This window comes from Clarias gariepinus, chromosome 5 (genome assembly GCF_024256425.1).
Source record: "Clarias gariepinus isolate MV-2021 ecotype Netherlands chromosome 5, CGAR_prim_01v2, whole genome shotgun sequence".
Taxonomy (NCBI): domain Eukaryota; kingdom Metazoa; phylum Chordata; class Actinopteri; order Siluriformes; family Clariidae; genus Clarias; species Clarias gariepinus.
Genome location: NC_071104.1, coordinates 21551926 through 21573461, shown reverse-complemented (window position 1 = coordinate 21573461; position 21536 = coordinate 21551926). Strand labels below are relative to the sequence as shown.

At 40.6% G+C, this 21536-nt stretch overlaps 1 protein-coding gene across 2 annotated transcripts; it reads left to right on the top strand.

The window, feature by feature from the left end:
• The first annotated feature begins 3025 nt into the window (after window positions 1-3025).
• Window positions 3026-18425, top strand: med14 (mediator complex subunit 14). 2 transcript variants are annotated; one of them, XM_053496906.1, is made up of 30 exons: window positions 3026-3424; window positions 4588-4614; window positions 4716-4821; window positions 5340-5513; window positions 5691-5820; window positions 5936-6064; window positions 6217-6324; window positions 6983-7115; window positions 7192-7342; window positions 7435-7546; window positions 7654-7779; window positions 8919-8997; window positions 9105-9264; window positions 9351-9545; window positions 10552-10686; window positions 10777-10853; window positions 10977-11137; window positions 11319-11465; window positions 11772-11863; window positions 11992-12144; window positions 12525-12794; window positions 13032-13266; window positions 14229-14354; window positions 15173-15349; window positions 15533-15771; window positions 16160-16339; window positions 16684-16791; window positions 16880-17005; window positions 17139-17328; window positions 17697-18425. In XM_053496906.1, exons 1-30 carry the CDS (start codon window positions 3255-3257, stop codon window positions 17768-17770), a joined length of 4290 nt encoding a protein of 1429 aa, XP_053352881.1. In that variant the 5' UTR covers window positions 3026-3254; the 3' UTR covers window positions 17771-18425. The 2 variants fall into 2 exon arrangements, with proteins under 2 accessions (XP_053352881.1, XP_053352882.1); XM_053496907.1 differs by lacking the exon at window positions 14229-14354.
• The last annotated feature ends 3111 nt before the right edge of the window (window positions 18426-21536 follow it).

Here is a 21536-nt window from a genome sequence, read left to right as displayed (position 1 = left end):
AACTTCAGTGGGCTCTAAGTCACCTCGGTCTGGATCGTCATTTAAGGTACTTGAAGTCTTTTGTAAATGTCAATAATTTTTATGCTTCATTTACAAGAAATTTCATCACCAGTTTTTGAATATTAAATTTTAAGTTGTACAAATTACTATCTATGCATGAAGAAGACTGCTGACTTGACAAATGTCCAGAAGATGATCACTGTCATCCTTCACAAGGAAGGTAAGTCACAGAAGGTGCTGTATTGATGCATATTCATGAAAATTGTGGAAGAAAAAGTGAAAAGTCTTGCAACCTGCAGATTGTCAAGTAAAAGTAATTTAAAAACTAAGGAGAGTTTCACAAGAAGTGGAGTGAGGCTGGAGTCATTGGAGCAAGAACCACCACACACAAATGTCTCTAGAAAATGACTAAAACCAGTGCATTCAAAGTATCAAGCCATTCTGGAACCAGAGACGACGTTAGAAGCATTTAACCTGAGCTAAGGACAAAAAGAACTGCACTATTGCTGAGTTGTCCAAAGTCATCTTTTCAGAAGAAAGTAAATTTGGCATTTTAGATGGCTGAGGCACAGAATACAAGTTGCTTAAAGTCCAGTGTGAAGTTTACTCTGTCTGTGATGATTTGGGATGCCATGTTATTTGCTGGAGCAGGACTTAGCACTTGCCCACAATGCCAAACCAACTCTGAACTCCATAGAGAATCTATGGATTACTGTCAAAGAGAAAGATGAAAAACACCCGACCCAACAATATAGATGAGCTAAAAGCTGCTATCAAAGCAACGTGGTTTTCAATAATGCCTCAGCTGGGACACAGGCTGATTACCTCCATCACATGCTGCAATGATGCAGTAATTAATGCTAAAGGAGCCCTGATCAAGCATTTTGAGCAACTCGGTTTTGCTATAATGCCATAATCATCAAAATAAATAAAAAATACTTGAAATATGTCACTTCATGTTGTTTGAATCTAGACTATGAGTTTAACTTTTTATATAAATTACAAAAAAAAAAAAACACTGATCAGTCGGAACACTATGATCACCTGCCTAATATTCCGTAGGTCCCACTTTTACTGGCAAAACAGCCCTGACCCATTGACGCCTGGACTCCTGTAGACCTCTAAAGTTGTGCTGTAATACCTGGCAAAAAAACATCAATGGCAGATTCTGTAAGTCCTGCAAGTTGTGAGCTGGGGCCTCCATGGATCAGAGTTTTTTTTTTTAGCACATCCCACATATCCCCAATTAGAGAATTTAGTGGCCAAATAAACACCATGAACTCATTGTTGTATTCTTCAAACCATTCTTGAACCATTTTTACACTGTGGCAGGGTACATTATCCTACTTAAGAGGGCCTCTGATATTAAGGAGGACCATTTCTATGAAGAGGTTTCCTTGGTCAACGACAATGTTCAAGTAGGTGGCACGTGTCAAAGTAATATCAACATAGCTCAGAGGATAAGGCATTGGACTACGGTTCAGAAGACCCCAGGTTCAAACCCCGGCAAGTCGTGAATAGCTGGCATTCGGTGACAGGCAATGAAATTGAAGCATTTTTGCGGCTTTCCACGTGGTGTGACGTTGCTCAACTAATAGCATAAAATCGTCTAGACCCTGGTTCGAATCCCGCTCTGGGTGAAAATGTAAATTCTTTGTTTCATACTTTTTGCTTATGATTATCATTAAATTATAGTAAGGTGAGTGCTAATGTTTCATAGGCATTGGACTACGGTTCAGAAGACCCCAGGTTCAAACCCCACAACCACCAAGTTGCCAATGTTGGGCCCTCAACTGCTAAGATTGATGATAAAAATGTAAGTCGATCTGGATAAGAATGTCTGCCAAACGTAAATTAATGGTCAAACATTTTGAGCAAAACATTGCCCAGAGCACCACACTGCATCTGCCAGCTTGCATTCTGGTGGCACCTCTTTTCATGAGTGACACACTCTCACTATGCCATCCACATGATCTTAAGAAAATGTAATTTCTCAGACCGGGCAACCTTGTTCCATTGCTCTGTTCCAGTTCTGATGCTCGTTTTAGGCGGTATAGACACAAGGCAGCATGAGCACGCTGAATGCTGTCCCATATGCAACAAACTGCTCAACTGGATCGGACTACACTGGCCAGCCTTCACCACCCCCAATGAACCTTGGCTGCCCATGACCGTGTCGCCAGTTAACAGGTTTTTTATTCCTTGGACCATGGCAGACTGGAACATCACACAAGAGCTGCAGTTTTGGAGATGCTCTGTCCCAGTTTTCTAGCCATCACACTTTGGCCCTTTTCAAAGTCAATTAAATCCTTATGCTTGTATGTTCTGTACAATATAACAGATAATAATAGATATCAGTTATTTCACAGCTAAAGGTGGTAAGTGAAGGCCTGCTGTTCAGCATCTGGAAACTTCTCTTCAGCAGAGTAGAAACAGAATTTGCGCGAAAGCATGGTGAAGGGAAAAGACGGTTCTGTGTCAAACTCCGGCCAAATCCGAAATGACTCCACATTCCCTATAAAGTGCGCTAGACACGGCTTAACGTCAGACGTTTGCATCCTGTCTAGTGTACTATATATTCATTCCGGATTAACCCTTTTCACTCCGTACATTATGCCGGTTTTGTTGCGTTACTAGTGTATTGTTTAGATGAAAACGTCAGTTTTCCTCTAACGTTTACACAGTGAAGTGTGTGACCTACAACGAGACGTTTTTATTAACGAACAGAAATCAAAAACTTGTTTAGAATCATTCATTAATACCGAGTCCTGCTCAGGAGAATAGGTGGAGCAGAGTGGCATTATTGTGTTTTGCAAAATAAAAGTATTTAGTGGATGTTAATTGTCCTCTTTCAATGTTAAACACTTTTTGCATTAAATGATTAGTACAAAATTTCAGACTTTACATGGTGGGACTTTTTTTTATTGGCTCACGCCGAAATGCAAAAAACAACACACTTTTCTTTTAAAAGTTTTGGAAAAACAGTGGGGTGACTATGCAGTGCAGTGTCTGGCTTCACACACACACACACACACACACAGAGCTCAGTGCTGATGGCGGCCGGGAGCCATGGGGATATTCAGGGCTAATTCAGCAGCAGGTTTGGAGTGATCTTCCATGGCGTGAAGGTGTGTGTTCCCAGTCAGGAGCGTTAGAAACAGTACAACAGGTCTCTTCGATCTCCTTGCACAGTGTGTGTGTGCGCTTCGAGCCTGAGCAGCGCGGATCTCCTCCACACACACTGGCTGTGTAAAATGGCTCCGGTACAGATCGGCACAGAGGGCCAGCTGGTGCCCGTCGGGGGGCCGAGCACAGCGCCGCAGCCTGCACCCGGAGCTCCGGCCACTCAGGGGGTCCGCCTCAGCGTCCTCATCGAGTTCCTGCTTCAGCGGACATATCATGAAATAACGCTGCTGGCTGAACTGTGAGTCCTCCATCACTTTAGCGGCTAATAATGTGTTCGGCTTCCTCCAGTGAATAGACACGGGGTTAGCTCCTGTTAGCGGTTAGCTTAGCCGCCTAGCCTGCGAGCTAGCACACAAACTAACAATTAAATGCCACACACTGGTCGTTTGTTAAATAAATCTAATCAGGTATGAAGTGCGAATGACTGTAAAGAGTATACACACTCACTATTTTCAGTTATAGCATAACTAATGTCTAGTGAACGGTTCCCTTTCACGGTTAGGTATGTAGCTGCTAGCTTAGCCGCTACATCAGTGACGCAAGCGCAGACTGACTCTTGGTATGTTTTGACTTGGAGTCACATTAACATCGTTTATCATTATCATTTCACAATTTCTAACTTTCCTGGCAGGAATATTACTAAACATAATTACATTATAATCCCTCCCTTAATTCACACAGTTAGTGTATATACACACCCAAGTTCATATAAATATATACGAGTTGGGAATCTCCCGGTACGATATCATCACCATACCGAGTAGCCGATCCGGTTAATATTCCCATCCTCTAAGCATCACGATCTTATACATTTCCCGATTCAATTACATTTGACTCCTTTTTTTTGAGAGTTTTACGAATTTAAACCTTTTAAAAAGTTGTCATAAGTTTTATACCTTACCTATGTTAAACAGCTTCCCAACTGAATTGAACATGAGTAATGAAACATACCGTAGCCCATTCCGTATAGCATTGGTTCTCTCCCTCACAACTAAGCACATCACCTGTAGGATTCTAAAGACAAGGTGACATTTTACCGCCTCAACTGTCTTTAAAGTTTTGAGCGCGTGTGAGCATGTGGACCCGTGCTGCTTCTAACTCAGGAGCTTGTGCGCTCGGCACAGAATCGGCTGCTTGGTTATGGCTGATCAAGCTGAAAAACAGTTCATTCTGACTATCGATCGAACATTGCATCTCTGTTATAAATGTAATAAATCATGTAAAAATCAACTTTAGAGTCAACGTGATAATACATGGAACAGTTTGTACAGTTTGTAGTGGATTAGATATGGATGTCTTTTCTATTATTTGTTTGTGTCATTGGTATTTGTGTGTATGTATGTATGTGTGTATCACACACTCCTTATTTCTTTTTCTTCTTCTTCTTTTTTCTTCCACCAGGCTCCCACGTAAAACCGACATGGAAAGGTCAGTCTCTGCAATTGCACTTTACATCAGTAAAACAAATGATTGACTGTTTTTAATTCTAGGTATGTAGGTTTACACCCTGCTTGTCTTCTTCTATTCAGGAAAATCGAAATTGTACATTTTGCCAGCCGGACGCGGCAGCTCTTTGTACGGCTCCTTGCACTTGTAAAATGGGCTAGTAATGCCGGGAAAGTGGAGAGGTGTGCGGTATGTGTTTCAGCCCATATGTGTCACTTGTGTCTTCATAAGAAATTATTTCCAGTCGGTTTTCCTTACTTATACAACATGAATCAAAATAGACATCCAGAACATCACACATGGATTGCAAGTTTAGTGTGTGAGGTCTTAGAGGCAGGTAAATACTTGCACCGTAGTGTACATTCTGTTACCAGGAATAGTGTCATCATACAAACGTGAATTTACAAACAGGTTAGTTATTGTATTTTCTATTTTTATATGTGCTGATTGTTTTCACGTTGCTGAGTAAAACCTTTAATCTGTATGTATATACTGAAATCTAATCTTCCCACTTGGAATTATCAGTTAGAATTGGATCCATGTTAGCTGATTAGAGGAACATCAGCTTAGTACTTGGTTGTAAATTGCACCTTTTAATAGTTTGTATCACAATACTTCTTAATTGACCTCAGCATTTCTGCTGCATTATTGTTCATGATTTTCTACTGCATAGTGAGTAGACTTCTTACTGATGTTTCTGTTTACAGATGATCTCTGCGTTTTTGGACCAGCAAGCCTTCCTGTTTGTTGACACAGCAGACAGACTGGCATCGTTAGCCCGGGATGCCTTGGTACATGCCCGTCTGCCCAGTTTCGCTATTCCTTTTGCCATTGATGTTCTAACTACAGGGTCATACCCACGTCTTCCCACGTGCATCCGAGTAAGTGTTCAACCACAATCCATGGATCAGATCTACAGTTTTTGTTATAACGCCTCAGTGCCAAGCTACTGAGATTAATTTTAGTTCTATATTATTTTTTTGGTACTTGCTGTTAATAATAATTGTCTTTGCAAGGATGATTTACAGGTTTGAACTTGTGTGTTAATTTTATTTTAGGACAAAATAATCCCTCCGGACCCAATCACCAAAGCGGAGAAACAGGCAACACTGAACCAGCTGAACCAAATCCTACGCCATCGGCTTGTCACCACAGACTTGCCCCCTCAGCTGGCCAACCTGACTGTGGGTAAGAACCTAACATCTCATTTTCTTTCCTACCACATCACAGCTTCCAGTTAAGTCTGAAAAAAAGGGTTATATGATGCAAAGCCTTTGTGCGCTCATTTGCCCTGTTCTATAAGCTAATGGCCGGGTGAAGTTCCGGGTCGAGGGGGAGTTTGAAGCCACGTTAACAGTGATGGGGGATGACCCAGAGATTCCATGGAGATTGCTGAAACTGGAGATCCTGGTTGAGGACAAGGAGACAGGCGGTGTGTTTTTATTTATTTATTTATTTTATTATTATGTATTTATTTTTTAAAAATTATTTTTATTTTTTTATTTTTTTATTTTAAATTTTTATAGAAGATAGACCTGTTTTAGAATTGCTAAGGATGCTAGTCCACCCCATTTCTTTCCCCAGATGGACGGGCCCTGGTGCACAGCATGCAAGTGAATTTCATCCATGAGCTGGTGCAGTCACGCCTATGTGCGGATGAAAAGCCTCTCCAGGATATGTATAACTGCCTACGTATCCTTTCTTAAGTTTTTACGTCTCACTTGTATGTTAACATGAACCATCTTAACCCCCGATTATAATGTTTGTTAAATTCCTGTGGTATAAGAGCCCTGTAGCGTGTGCTGGAAAATATTGGGGGGGGGAACTATTTAATTTTTAAATTGGTCACATTAACACTTTGTTGTTTATTACCCTATAATGCATTTCTTATTGGGTGTTATTACTTACTACAGCGCTTGTTTGAATTTTATTCAAGGGCATAAATATCTGTGACCGCATGTAGCCTAATCGTTATAGTGCTGCACAAATGCATTATCATAGTGGGCACAAAGCCAGGTGAGGCTGAAGCTGCTGTAAAAGGGTTTATATTGATAATCTGTAGCTGTGCACAAAGCACAAGCATTACCTGCATTCCAGTAAGCACTTTTACTCCCTGCTTTTTCCTCACTGCTCCTTTACACTTACGCAGCCGTGAAAATGTTTAATGTTTTTTTTTGTTTCTCTCTCTAAATCTCCTCTTTTCACATTTTAAAACCTTGAAATTTTCTAGTCAAGTCCTTTGTGTATATATTACAATTTGTAATTAGTCAATTATCCACATAAATCCACGTTACACAGTCTGTGTTCAGTTTTGCTCTGCGTTATCCACCTTCTTGACTGAGGCCATCAGATTCATTTTGCCTTTCCCTTCAGCTGGAGGTGCTGCACTCTCAGACTCTGATGCTGATCAGAGAACGTTGGGGAGACTTAGTGCAGGTGGAGCGCTACCTTCCCGCCAAGTGCCTCTCTCTGGCCGTCTGGAAGTATGAAGTCTCACGCTATCGCTTCTGAACGCACCACGATCTGTAACTGTCGCTCATCATGCTCTTTTCCCTCCAGTCAACAGGTGCTGGGTCGCAAGACAGGTACAGCATCAGTGCAAAAAGTCAGCATTAGGATCGACGAGACAGATGGATCAAAGCCATTACAGATTTCCCATGAGCCTCCTTTGCCAGCCTGTGATTCCAAACTAATGGAAAGAGCCATGAAGGTATGGGGATTGAAATTGTGGCTAGATTACTATCTGCACTGGTAATCTACAATGGCTTTTAAATTATTATTTATTTATTTTTTTTACTGCAGATTGACCACCTCTCAGTTGAAAAGCTATTAATTGATAGCGTTCATGCTCGCTCTCATCAGAAGCTGCAGGAACTCAAAGCTATACTAAAGAGCAGCAATCCTAGTGACAACTGTAAGAGTCTGCTTTTATTCATCAGGAAAGGTCTCCCGAAGTAATGTAACAATGTTACATTTTGTACAAGTGTGTAACCAGGATGTGTGTTTTTTTTTTTTCTGCAGCATTTATAGAGACTGCTCTTCCTACTCTAGTCATTCCTATTCTGGAGCCGTGTGGACGATCCGAGTGTCTTCACATATTTGTTGACTTGTACTCGGGCACATTTCAGCCAATGCTATATGGAATTGGTAAGCAATTTTTTTCCCCTTAAAAACTCATCATGGTGCCATCTGGTTTAAGTGCTTACTGTATGTCCTATTGTTTTGCAATCTACAGTACCAGTCAAATGTTTGGAAACGCCTTCTAATTCAATGTTTCTTTTTTTTGTTGTTGTTTATTGATTTGTTTTATACATTCTAAAACAATACTGGAGATTTTTTAAACTATGAAATAACACATGGCATTAGGGAATTAAGTGACAACAAAAGTCAATTATTATTAGATTAGTTTAGAGCCGCTATGAAGGCTTTACAGAGCATGAGTAGCAGACAAATCTCAATATCAAGTGTTTAAAAGAAAATCAGGTAAAATTATTACTTTAGGAGGGGTGTTGAAACTTTTGGTTGGTACTTTATATTTATTCTGTATTATTTTCACTGTGTGTATTAAAACATGTCTATTCTGTAATGAACTATATACCCGATAACCAGATTTATAGAGCCTTTCAATAGGTTTTGAAATATTTTTGAGCACATGAATGATGTGCACTGGAAGCTTCTGGTGTTCAGTTTATTTAATGATAATTATTGCTTTTTATGCAGTACATTATATTATTCATGGATAAAAAATAAGCAGTGATTACATTTCTTGTTTCTTACATTTCCTTTTTTGGTATAGTAGAGTGCATTACAAATAAGTATTGAAAGTACTGGTACCGCTGCCATTTCAGTAAAGTTGTATTCAGTTGAATGCGTGGTACAGATCTACAGAGATTTCCACAGGGTTTCAATAAAAATTTTATCGCAGTTATCTGTAAATAAACCGCTGCCTGGTGAAAACAAGAGATGATTCTAGTAGATTATTATCAGACTTTTTGTCAATTCAGCAAAACCTATAAATGTCTAAAAATAATAATAATAAAAAAAAAAGATTTGAAGCATTGGAAAAATTAACTAGGTACGCAACAAAAAGTATTTAAATTGCAGAGCGATTCCTAAAAAACAAAAGCAAATTTTTGTTTTATTAAGATTATTTATTTGTTGAAACCTCTCATCCCAGCACTGACTGTCATCTTCCTGTTACATCATTATATGTTTTATATAATATATATATATATATATATGTTATGTTTTTGCATGAACATCCATGATGTGTTTGTATTTTGCAGATCAGTCAATGTTGGATGACATTGAGAAGACCATCAATGATGACATGAAGCGCATCCTTACGTGGTTACAACAGTTAAAGTAAGCATTACAACGCAATAATGCATCTCTTTCTTTTAAAGGCACATTGGTATTCTCCCTCATATAGAAGCTGATGTAAAGTAAGTGTTAATGTTTCTGTTGAATAGGTTCTGGCTGGGTGAGCAGCGGTGCAGACAGTCTGTGAAACATCTCCCCACAGTGTGCACAGACTTTCTCCACTTATCTAACTCCGCCTCTCATCCTGTGGGCAACCTTACCAAACACCGCCTCTTCATCAAACTCACTCGCCTCCCACAATATTACATCGTAAGTCTCTTGTGTGGATTGTTTGTGAGGACAAAAATCATCAAAAATGTTTGGTTGTTAAGGGATTAAAGCTCGTCTTTTCCCAGGTGGTTGAAATGTTTGACAGTCCCAGCAGCCCCACAGAGCTTCAGTATAAATATTACTTCCTATCAGTGAGTCAGCCAGAGGGAGACGATGGGCTGCCATGTGCCCTGCTCCTGCAGCAGTTCAAGCCTGACCTTGAAAAGCTGGTGCAGGACTTCTCCTCTGGCCGCTTGACCCGGCCTGGTACTAAGAGGAAGGTGAGAAGTGCTATTGGTTCTTGGTTATGGAAGGAAATTATATCGGTATAGTTAATAAAATGAAATTTACTATAACGATATAACTGTAAATTACTGTTAATTAAAAAAAAAAACAGTATTTTGGCAAAAACAACCAAACAAAACAACAACAACTAAATGTCCCAGTTTTTAAGTGGAGTGGAGCTTGGAGTAAAACTGTGTAATTTTGCCCGGTGCAAGAAGCAGCTTTTAGGAAAGTCCAGGTTTAGATGTCATGATTGTGCCTGTAGTTTTACTAGAATTTCTAATTTTGTTACATACACAACAACATGCAGTGAATCCTTACACGACTCTCAACGACCCGGAAAAAGTTGTGTAAAGCGGGTTAAATAAAATGTAATTTAAATAAAATTCTAATTAAATAAATGTTAGGTAAAATATAAAAATGTAAATGATGTAGAGATGTGTAGTGATGTTATATTATACAATAATAATATACAGCAGACTAATTGTTAAACGTGTGATCGTGTTGTGGATAACACTTCCAGATGTTCTCGCTGGATGTTGAAGACTGTTCTTGCACTGTCCCGCTCTCTTGTGTAATGTTTCTTGAACTACTTTGTCTGGCCTCATCACATTTTTCCACTGATGTAAAAGAAATAAACAAAAGTTGAGTAAGCTATATTAGTGACCATATGGGATATTCATCAGAATTTACTCTTCAGGGCAAATTATCATTTAATTTTGAATGATTGATTGAAATATTGATATATATATATATACTTTTCATTTAAACTAATAATTTTATTGTATGATTATTTTTAATTTAAAATCTAATTGCGTACCTTTGCAAAATTGTTTAAAGCATGTATATGAGGATTTTAGCATCTGTTTATGTACATATTTGCATAATATTTTTGATGTATTATCTATATTATTCCTGTAGCTCCAGTCAATTTTTCTTCTCTAGAATATTTCTTTATTTATATTATCCAAATTTAAATGTAAAATGAATGTTGTTCTGCAGTTATCACCAGAGCGGGGTGCTCCTGAGCCTAAAAAGCCCAAGCGCTCTGGGGAGATGTGTGCATTCAATAAGGAGCTGGCTCATCTGGTAGCCATGTGTGACACCAACATGCCTCTCATTGGCCTGCGCTGTGAGGTACAATACCGAGTTACATTTTCCTGCTTTAAACAATAAGAAATACATTGGCATGTTCCATACTTCTCATTTATTGGTTCGTTTTCTCAGCTGTCTAATATGGAGGTTCCTCATCAAGGGGTGCAGGTTGAAGGAGATGGATGTAGCCATGCTATTCGTCTTCTCAGGTGAGCCTATACATGTATATTTAAAACAGATTTTAGTTAAAAACTATACCACCACATGCTGTATGTCATTTGCTTTGTGCCTTAATTGTTTCACCGTGTAGCTCTCTGTTCTTCCCCTCCCAGGGTGCCGCCTGCCAAAGGTGTTGGTGAGGAGACGAGGAAGGCTCTGGATCGCTCTTTGCTGGACTGCACCTTCAGGTTGCAGGGCCGAAATAACCGCACGTGGGTGGCAGAGCTGGTCTTTGCCAACTGCCCCCTCAACAGCACCTCAAGTAAAGAACAGGGTGAGATTAAAATATTCCTTCAAGTACAGCAGCACTGGACTTGGCTTGATGGGGTGGGGGGTAATGCATATTAAAAAATAAACCTTATATTGATCATGTCACCCAAGACGGTCAGAAACCTGGCATAAATGGATTAGTTTGCGGCTTCATCAATTGTGAATCTGCTTGTGTGTTCATACAGCCTCGACACGACACGTCTACCTGACATACGAGAACCCGTTGTCAGAGCCGGTGGGAGGACGGAAGGTGGTGGAAATGTTTCTAAACGACTGGAATAGCATCAGCCAGCTGTATGAGTGTGTGCTGGAATTCTCGCGGGCTGTTCCTGGTGAGTACAGTCCATCATTTGGCACCATACACCAACATTTGGCAAAAGCGCACACACTTTCACCTACACACACACAAATCTACTCTAATTTCACAGTTGTGAGTAATATAACATAACCAATCCATCTATTGCCCTAGAGAGGTTTTGGTGGAAACTAGAGAACCTAGTGGAGACCACACAGAGAACAAACACACACACTTTACACAGACAGAAGCCTGAGTTTGGGAATGAACTGGGGCTCTTGCTATGTCACTGTGCTGTTTTTAGAATTCCATGGGACTAAATTTCTGTCTATTTCCCCTCCAGAAATGCCGTCCTTATTGAGCCTATTCTCTGAAATACGGTTGTATAACTACCGGAAATTAGTCCTGTGTTATGGCAACACAAAAGGCAGCTCTGTAAGTATATGTTTGTGAACTGGGTACTTACTTTTGTATCAGTTTATGGTTAATTGATTATGTATTCCGATTGATTGATCTGCACGAAAGAGATGCCTGTAATGCTCGATATGATGTCACTCCTGAAGGTAACAATCCAGTGGAACTCTGTAACCCAACGCTTCCACCTTGCCCTGGGCACGGTCGGACCTAACTCCGGCTGCAGTAACTGCCACAACATCATCCTTCACCAGCTCCAGGAGATGTTTAACAAGACCCCCAGTGTGGTGCAGCTACTACAGGTCTGTTGTTCTCTCTGGACTTAAATCGTCTACAACAGACATGCCTATTCCTGCTGAGTTTAATTACAACAAGCATCACTCTGCTATTTACAATGCCAGTTGAAACCTAGATGGACTAGACCAGATGTTTAAATAAAATTGAAATCTTTAAGAGTAGTAGAGGTTCGCAGCAGTGATTTTGTTTTTCTTTTTCTGAGTGCTGTAAGGAGCAAAGATAGAACAAAACCTTAGGATATATTTTTTACAGTATTTGCTGGGAGTGTTTAGCTAAGTTGATTATAGCCATCCTGCTCCATCACTGGCAATATTCCAGCCAGTTTCCTGGACCTTAAAAGAAATGTCAAGTGATATTAACTCAGATTTTTTTTTTGCCCTTTCAGGTACTGTCAGACACACAGGCTCCTTTAAATGCTATCAACAAACTGCCAACTGTGCCCATGCTGGGTCTGACCCAGAGGACCAACACAGCCTATCAGTGCTTCTCCATCCTACCACAGTCCCCCACCCACATCCGCCTGGCCTTCCGCAGCATGTACTGCATCGACATCTACTGCCGCAGTCGAGGAGTGGTGGCCATCCGCGATGGTGCCTATAGCCTCTTTGATAACACCAAGATTGTAGAGGGCTTTTATCCAGCTCCTGGACTAAAGGTAGACAGGCTTTCCAGTGTATAATTTATCTTTTTCTAGTGTTTTGTGCTATTTTGGTACTAGGCTCACCACAATCACCAAAAGTCTTTTTTTATTTTTTTGCTTTGAGCAGCCTCAGGCAATCAACCTTAAACCACTCACTATTTCTGCAGTTCTTTATTTAGCATCCCATAAAGAATTTGGTCGTTTAGTGATGTAAAATAAACTGAAGCTTGCCACTTTAATTTTTCTCTGCAGACGTTCTTGAACATGTTTGTGGACAGCAACCAGGATGCACGGCGGCGTTCAGTCAATGAGGACGACAATCCTCCTTCTCCAGTGGGTGTGGACGTTATGGAGACACTCATGCCCCACATGCAACCTCAACAGCCAATCAGAAGCCAAGGGGTCTACCCACCCCTCACTTCTCCAAATAACCCCTACCATGGCAGCGTGGCTCCATCTCCTTCCATGATGCCGACACACTCACCGGGTAAGCCTAGTGCTTGGTGCAGTGCGTGGTTCTGCCACCTTATTCGCTTGGCATTCATTGTGGTGATTAGGGCATAGAAGGATAATCATTTTGCCACATACTGCAAGTGCCATGCACCCAGCTAGGCTATCACTATGGGGACAGATGGGTGTGTATGGTGTTTTTTTGTTTTTTTGTTTTTTGGCTCTGTATATTCACACCATCTTTGAGCTTGCACGTAAAAAACTTGGTCAGAGCATGCAACTGCTTTGTGCCTGTTCACTCATTCCAGTTGAGGTCTGTAGCTGCTGTCCTGCTTCAGCTTTGTATGTGCGTGTGTGCGAGTGTGTGTGTGCGAGTGTGTGTGTGCGAGTGTGTGTGTGCGAGTGTGTGTGTGCGAGTGTGTGTGTGCGAGTGTGTGTGTGCGAGTGTGTGTGTGCGAGTGTGTGTGTGCGAGTGTGTGTGTGCGAGTGTGTGTGTGCGAGTGTGTGTGTGCGTGCGAGTGTGTGTGTGCGTGCGAGTGTGTGTGTGCGTGCGAGTGTGTGTGTGTGTGCGAGTGTGTGTGTGTGTGCGAGTGTGTGTGTGTGCGAGTGTGTGTGTGTGTGCGAGTGTGTGTGTGTGTGCGAGTGTGTGTGTGTGTGTGTGCGAGTGTGTGTGTGTGTGTGTGCGAGTGTGTGTGTGTGTGTGTGCGAGTGTGTGTGTGTGTGTGTGCGAGTGTGTGTGTGTGTGTGTGTGTGCGAGTGTGTGTGTGTGTGTGTGTGCGAGTGTGTGTGTGTGTGTGTGCGAGTGTGTGTGTGTGTGTGTGCGAGTGTGTGTGTGTGTGTGTGCGAGTGTGTGTGTGTGTGTGTGCGAGTGTGTGTGTGTGTGTGTGCGAGTGTGTGTGTGTGTGCGTGCGAGTGTGTGTGTGTGTGTGTGTGTGTGTGTGTGTGTGTGTGTGAGCCACAGTGGGAGAGACAGACTTCTCATCAGTTGACTGTGTGCAGGGAACATCCATGCAGCCAATTCCCCTAGTGGAGCTCTGCGGGCGCCCTCGCCCTTCGGGCCCACTCCGTCTCCCTCCTCTTTGGGCATTTCTATGGGTCAGACATCCAACTTTGCCAGCCCACATGGTAAGTTTGAGAGGAGGCGACCTGGCCTTAGCTGTTCCCTCTACTGAGAAACAGCCCTCAGGCTCTGTGAGATATCTGTGTAGGCTCTGGCAGGGATGCTTATACAGATGACTGTGTGAACAAGGTTGGTGCAGGGACTAATTTCTTACTAATATTAACAGTTAGGGTTGAATGGATACTGATTTGGTGGTGGGTTGGCTGTTGATACTAATTACTTTTTTGTTCCAGTAAAATGAAGGTGACTTGTGTGCGAGCATGATATGAGACTGGGACATATTAATTTGCTTATTAATGATAAATCCCGTGATTGTTTTAATTCACTTTCCTTTACTTGAATGAGTTAAATGACTTGTTATGCTGAGTCAAATGAAAACCTTAAAGGTGTTTTGCAAATTAGCATCTGGAAGCTTCTTTTTCCTGGAGGCTGGAACACTGCCATGGAATAAAATTAAGATTATCTACAGAAAGCATACATTTTTTGTGACACCAATTAGCAATAAAGAGTGCTAAAGTAAATGAAGGTTTTCGTTTGATTCACCAACTTAAAACACTCTTAAAAAATCAATGTATAATCAATATTTCCTTATATTTATCAGACTCTACGACAAATTAATAAAATTAATTTTAAGTTTATACAGTATCTAAAATGTTTTAACTTAATCACAAATTGATTACAAATGTACATCACCTGTGTAACAATTCTAATTAGAAAATTCCATGTTCTTTTATTTAATGAGTTTGTTAAATTTTGTTGTTAAGGGATATTGGAAATAAAATAAGTACTGGTGTGCTCAGGCTGTATTCTGATTGCAATACAGGAGCTTTGGACCCGAGTTCCCCATACCCTATGGTGTCTCCCAGTCAGAGGACTGGCACATGGCCAAGCTCTCCACAAGTCTCTGGCCCCTCTCCACGCATGCACGGCATGTCACCTGGTAACCCCTCACTCCACTCGCCAATTCCAGATGCCTCACACTCTCCTCGTGCAGGGACCAGTGAGTAAATGCACAGAAAGGATGCACTGAACTAATGACAAACCTGATGCAAGTCTTGTTAAAAAGGACAAACTTTTACTTGTTGACTATTTATTAAATCAGTTATATTCATTATTATCTTTTACAATGTTGCTGGTCCAAGCTTCATAAGACAGACGTACTGAATAGCAATGATTTGTGTAGGTTCCCAAGTGATGCCGACCAGTATGCCTCCACCTCGTAAGCTACCTCAGCGCTCATGGGCGGCCTCCATCCCCACCATTCTTACCCACAATGCCTTGCATGTGTTACTGCTGCCCTCTCCCACTATGTGCCTGGTGCCAGGGCTAGCTGGAAGTTACCTGTGCTCGCCACTTGAACGCTTCCTGGGCTCAGTCATCATGAGGCGGCATCTGCAGAGAATCATCCAGCTAGAACCCAATGTGAGATCCTCTGCTTTACCCTCTTGTTTTTTTTTTATCTGATAGAGAAGAAGCTATGTAACCCTATGATTAAATACTCCGTCTAGTTAACAAGCATTTAAATGCATTCATAAGTATATTCGTTTCTCATTCCATGAGAAAAGTATTGTAAAGTAAGTAGCATAAATGATTTCATACAGTAACTCCTTTATTCTCTAGTACTTCCAGAAGTAAAACTTTTAAAGTCCTTTTTATGCACAGTAATAAGCTGATGATTATTATAATTATGAGAATGATCATTCCTTTGAATATCTTATCAGGCTTAAACTGGGTCTGAGAAAAATGTCTGTACATGTTCCTATATCTGTACAAAGCCGAACTCTAACCACGCGCTTCCTCCTTTCCATAGCTCACTATTGTCAACTCCAATGAACCAGGAGTCATCATGTTTAAGACGGAGGTGCTGAAATGTCGGGTGGCTCTGAACCCAAAGAGCTACCAGACTCTGCAGCTTAAAGTCACACCGGAGAACACTGGACCCTGGTCACAAGATGAACTGCAAGTTTTGGAGAAATTCTTTGAGACCAGGGTGAGTGAACAATCCCCAGCTGCTTTATTCCAGAGGACCTCTCTTGCAGATTAAACAATTAGCTTGACCATTTTAGTGCAAGTGACTGCGGAAAGTTAATTAATCTGGTGTGTGTGTGGAACTATTTCAGTTCAGACCATTATATAGGACTAAATAAGACTGTCTGTATTGTGAATAACATCATAAATTAACAGAAAAGACTTGAGCACAGTTTGCTAGTATCCTTGCTTAACTGCAGATTTTTATAAGGTGTTTTCCAGGGATGTTTGTACGGGCCAAACCTGGATAACCTGTTTAAGCTGAAGTAAGTCTTTTCTTATGCCGTGTTTTTTTTTTTTTTTTAGGTTGCAGGTCCACCCTTTAAGTACAACACTTTAAATGCCTTTACAAAACTGCTGGGGGCTCCCACCAACATCCTGAGAGACTGTGTTCGTATTATGAAGCTTGAGCTGGTAAGATAGAGCATGAACCCGAGTGCATGTGTCGGTCTGTTTGTATTTTGTGATTCTTATTAACCTTAAATTATTTTTACTCCTGCAGTTCCCTGACCAAGCAGCCCAACTGAAATGGAATGTGCAGTTTTGTCTGACTATCCCCCCCAGTGCTCCACCCATTGCTCCTCCAGGAACTATCGCTGTGGTGCTCAAGACCAAAATGCTTTTCTTTGTAAGTATTGTCATCATTCAACTTATAAACACACAGTCAGTGTATATACATCCTGTGTGTATATAATAGAAATGGAAACCTAATATGCAAGTATAAAAAGGTGGAACAGTCAATAAATCGTGTTGGTCCACAGCTTCAGCTGACCCAGAGAGTGCAGGTGCCTCAGGAGCCCATCAGCATCATCGTGCCCATCGTGTATGACATGGCCACAGGACTGACGCAGCAGGCTGACATCCCCCGACAGCCCAGCTCCTCTGGAGCCGCGGCTCTCATGGTCAGCTCTATCCTCAGGAGGTTTAATGAGCACCATCCAGCTCGACCAGGTGCGCTGTTAAGCTTTAGCAGTCATTATTTTTTATTTATTTATTTTTTTGCAGTACATGTTATATTTAAATATTATTCTTAGTTTTGTGTCAAAAAGCAAGCTGATAATCGTAAAGATGTTAACATGTGCACATGGCTCAAGTTTTTTAATAAATTACTTACATTCATGATTTAAGAATTTATATTTAGCCAATACCAAATCATTACTGCTTTATTGCTAATGATTGGAAAAATATTTATTATTATTATGATTATTATTTTCATTTTAATTAGATACTAGATACTAGATAATAGAATATATTTTTTTATTTAGTTCAGTAAATATAATGTAATCAAATGCTTGTGTGCTTTTGTTTTTATGTTTTAGGAGAATGTACAATATTTGCCTCTGTTCATGAACTCATGGCTAATCTGACGCTGAACCCTGGTGCACGGCCCTAAGAGATCTCAGTCACGCTTCCCCAGACCAAACTGAGAACACACTGAGCAATGGCATGCTGTATCCAGGCTATCTCATACAGCCACAGAAATTTTCTTCAGGTGTACAAAATTCTGGAACTAAGGAAAGAAAAAATTATGGAATGGAATATTCTTTGATCTTGTTTCATATCAAGAGTATATGTAAATGAATGAAGGACAGTGCATATGTGAACTTGCCATGCAAACCTCTATAAATTCAGGACATAATTAAGGAAAGAGGACAATTTATTTTTGTTTGATGCACTTCTTAAATAAAGGTTTGAAATGAGGAAAAAAATTAGGTTTGTTTACCTGCAACTGTAAATGCTTTTTATATGTTATTTTAACATCTGCCTTTAAGTAAATATAAGCCTTTTTCAAAAAAAGCGTAGTTCATTTTTATAATGCAAGCTATCAATACTGTTGATACTGGGGCTGTATTGTTTTTGATGACACTATTTAATGTCTTTTTTTTTTTTTTTACTGGCAAGTCTGACCTCTCATTATAGTGGTCACTCTGAACACTGTATAGACTGTAACAAACTTTCAGAAAAAGCCCTATTTTTGATGACTGCATTTGAATCCTGACAGTAGCCTATACCTGTCTTTATTACTGTTTAATAAATATTTGAACGTGTTTTGTCATTATTCACCATTTTGCAGGCTGAACAAAAGTGCTAAGTATTACACAAATGTGATGTGATGATTTCTTACTATTGTAGATTCATTCTAGTATTAGTATACACTAACTGAAGTAAATTTGAAAAATTATTTTTTGCAGACCACTAGAGCACTAACATACGGTGCATCCGGAAAGTATTCACAGCGCATCACCTTTTCCACATTTTATGTTACAGGCTTATTCCAAAATTGATTAAATTCATTTTTTCCCCTTAGAATTCTACACGCAACACCCTATAATGACAATGTGAAAAAGTTTACTTGAGGTTTTTGCAAATAAAAAAAAAAAAAGAAGAGAAATCACATGTACATAAGTATTCACAGCCTTTGCTCAATACTTTGTCAATGCACCTTTGGTAGTAATTACAGTTCAATTCAATTCAATTTTATTTGTATAGCGCTTTTAACCATTGGCATTATCCCAAAGCAGCTTTACACAATCAAAAGAAGGGCGACAGTGGCAAGGAAAAACTTCCTGAGATGGTAATAGGAAGAAACCTTGAGAGGAACCAGACTCAACAGGGAACCCATCCTCATCTGGGTGAAACAGAAAGCAGTAAATGATCTGCATTCATACTGTGTGTTAGTTGGCAGGCAGATCAGCATAACAGTTGATGTTAATTGATGTTAATATGGAGTCTAGTTAATTATTGAAAACTCAGGTAGACTTGTATAAAGTTCCAGTCTTGAACTATTGAACAGTCAAATCCTTAGAAAAACAGCTGCCAACGCCAGTCGAGGCCAGAACCATCTTCTAGGTAGAGAGAACCATCCCCAGACACGAGACGCATCCCAAAGAGACACACGGGGCATCCATGTGACGAGATCTCCAACCAGAAGCGGCGCACCAGGATGGGTCACACAGGTCCGGAGGGCAGAGGGAGTCTGGATCACTGGCAGCTCAGGAACGACATGTGTAGCTCGACAGAGAGAGACGGAAGAGAAGAGATAAGAGTTAGGTCTGGTCACAGTCATATAATGTAAATGTATATTTACTGTAGAGTGCAAGCAGAGACTTCGGCAGGACTAAGTATGACAGCATAACTAAAAGGTAGAGCCAGAAGGAAACACAAACATGAGGGCTTCCTGGGATGTAAAGCAAACCTGAGAGATCAATGAGTGTAGGGAGGACAGCATCTAAACATACCAGTTCACCATAATACTCTACGTCCATGAGTCCCCCAGATCTGCTCCTTTAAGACAAATCTATTTATAAAAATGCTTGAGTAAATAAATAGGTTTTTAGCCTGGACTTAAACACTGAGACTGTGTCTGAGTCCCGAACACTAATTGGAAGACTATTCCATAATTTTGGGGCTTTGTAAGAAAAAGCTCTGCCCCCAGCTGTATTTTTCATAATATGTGGTACTGATAAGCAGCCTGCATCCTTTGATCGAAGTAGGCATGAACACAAGAAGCGCATGCATGCCACATAATACTCGATGATACTTGGTACTCGTAAATCATGGAATGCTCATTTTTTAAGTCAGAATTTACTAAAAAATTTTGGATGTCTTGTGGCACGCTCACAAACCGGGTTACTCGCAATCAGGTTTTGCTGAGACATATAACTGTGTGTCGTCAGCCTAACAGTGAAAACTAATACCATGCTTACGGATTATGTTGCCCAGAGGAAGCATGTAAAGGGAAAAAAGCAGTGGGCCTAAAACTGAACCCTTTGGAGCACCAAACTTCACTAGAGAACATTCAGAATAATCACCATTTAAGTCTACATACTGACACCGATCGGTCAAATAGTATCTGAGCCAGGAGAGGGCTGTACCCTTAATTCCTAGTACATTTTCTAATCTGTGAAGAAGAATACTATGATCAATCGTGTCAAAAGCTGCACTAAGGTCAAGTAATACAAGCATGGTTACACAACCTTGATCAGAGGCCAATAGGAAGTCATTTACTACTTTAACGAGTGCTGTCTCTGTGCTGTGATGAGACCTAAATCCTGGAACATACCCAATGCTGAGTGAAGAATTAATTATTCTCAACAGGGGTTCTGTTATTGCTGGTACTATCTGTTTAAGAAAATGTGTTGGTACAGGATCTAATATACAGGTTGATGAATTTGCAGAAGAGATGAGTGAAATTAGTTCATTCTCTTCAAGGGGAGTAAAGTAGTCTAAGTTCCGATCCGACATGGCTAGTTTAACATCTGCATAACTTACATTATTTGGTTTCAAAGCCTCAATTTTATGACTAATATTTACAATTTTATTATTAAAAAAGTTCATGAAGTCCTCACTATTACACAATGTTGTTGTGGAGTCTCAAGTATTTTTGAATATGATGTCACAAGCTTGGCATACCTATCCTTGGCCAGTTTCGCCCATTCCTTTTTGTAGCACCTCTCAAGCTCCATCAGGTTGGATGGGAAGCGTCAGTGCACAGCCATTTTAAGATTTCTTCAGAGATGTTCATTTGGATTCGAGTCTCGGCTCTGGTTGGGCCACTCAAGGACATTCACAGAGTTGTCCTGAAACCACTCCTTTGATATCTTGGCTGCGTGCTTAGGGTTGTTGTCCTGCTGAAAGATGAACCGCCGCCCCAGTCTGAGGTCAAGAGCGCTCTGGAGCAGGTTTTCATCAAGGATGTCTCTGTACATTGCTGCAGTCATCTCTTCCATTATCCTGACTATTCTCCCAATTCCTGCTGCTGAAAAACATCCCCACAGCATGGTATTGGCCTGGTGCTGAGCGGTGGTTTCCTCCGGTGCCGGATAAGCGGAAAGACAAAAAAGATGATCAACCATAGAATTAAAACTACAGCAAGATAGGAGTCCATGGATTCGATTTGTATGTTCAGCACATCCCATAGATGCTCAATCGAATTGAGATCTGTGAAATTTGGAGCCCAATTCACCACCTTACACCTTGTTATGTTCTTTGAACAATTTTGGCAGTGTGGCCATTAATCAATTAGGGAATACTGGTGAGATGAAGGGATGTACAGTGGAACCTCGGTTTGCGAGTAACCCGGTTTGTGAGTGTGCCGCAAGACAACTAAATTTTTTTTGTAAATTCTGACTCGCATTCCATGATTTACGAGTACCAAG

What these genes read in the sequence shown, in the direction of transcription:
- med14 (XM_053496906.1), top strand. Translation starts at nt 3,255, where the DNA reads ATGGCTCCGGTACAGATCGGCACAGAGGGCCAGCTGGTGCCCGTCGGG. An exon ending in GCCTCCCACAATATTACATC is followed by an intron (nt 9,265 to 9,350) that starts GTAAGTCTCTTG and finishes GTCTTTTCCCAG; the next exon opens with GTGGTTGAAATGTTTGACAG. An exon ending in AGACCAAAATGCTTTTCTTT is followed by an intron (nt 17,006 to 17,138) that starts GTAAGTATTGTC and finishes GTTGGTCCACAG; the next exon opens with CTTCAGCTGACCCAGAGAGT.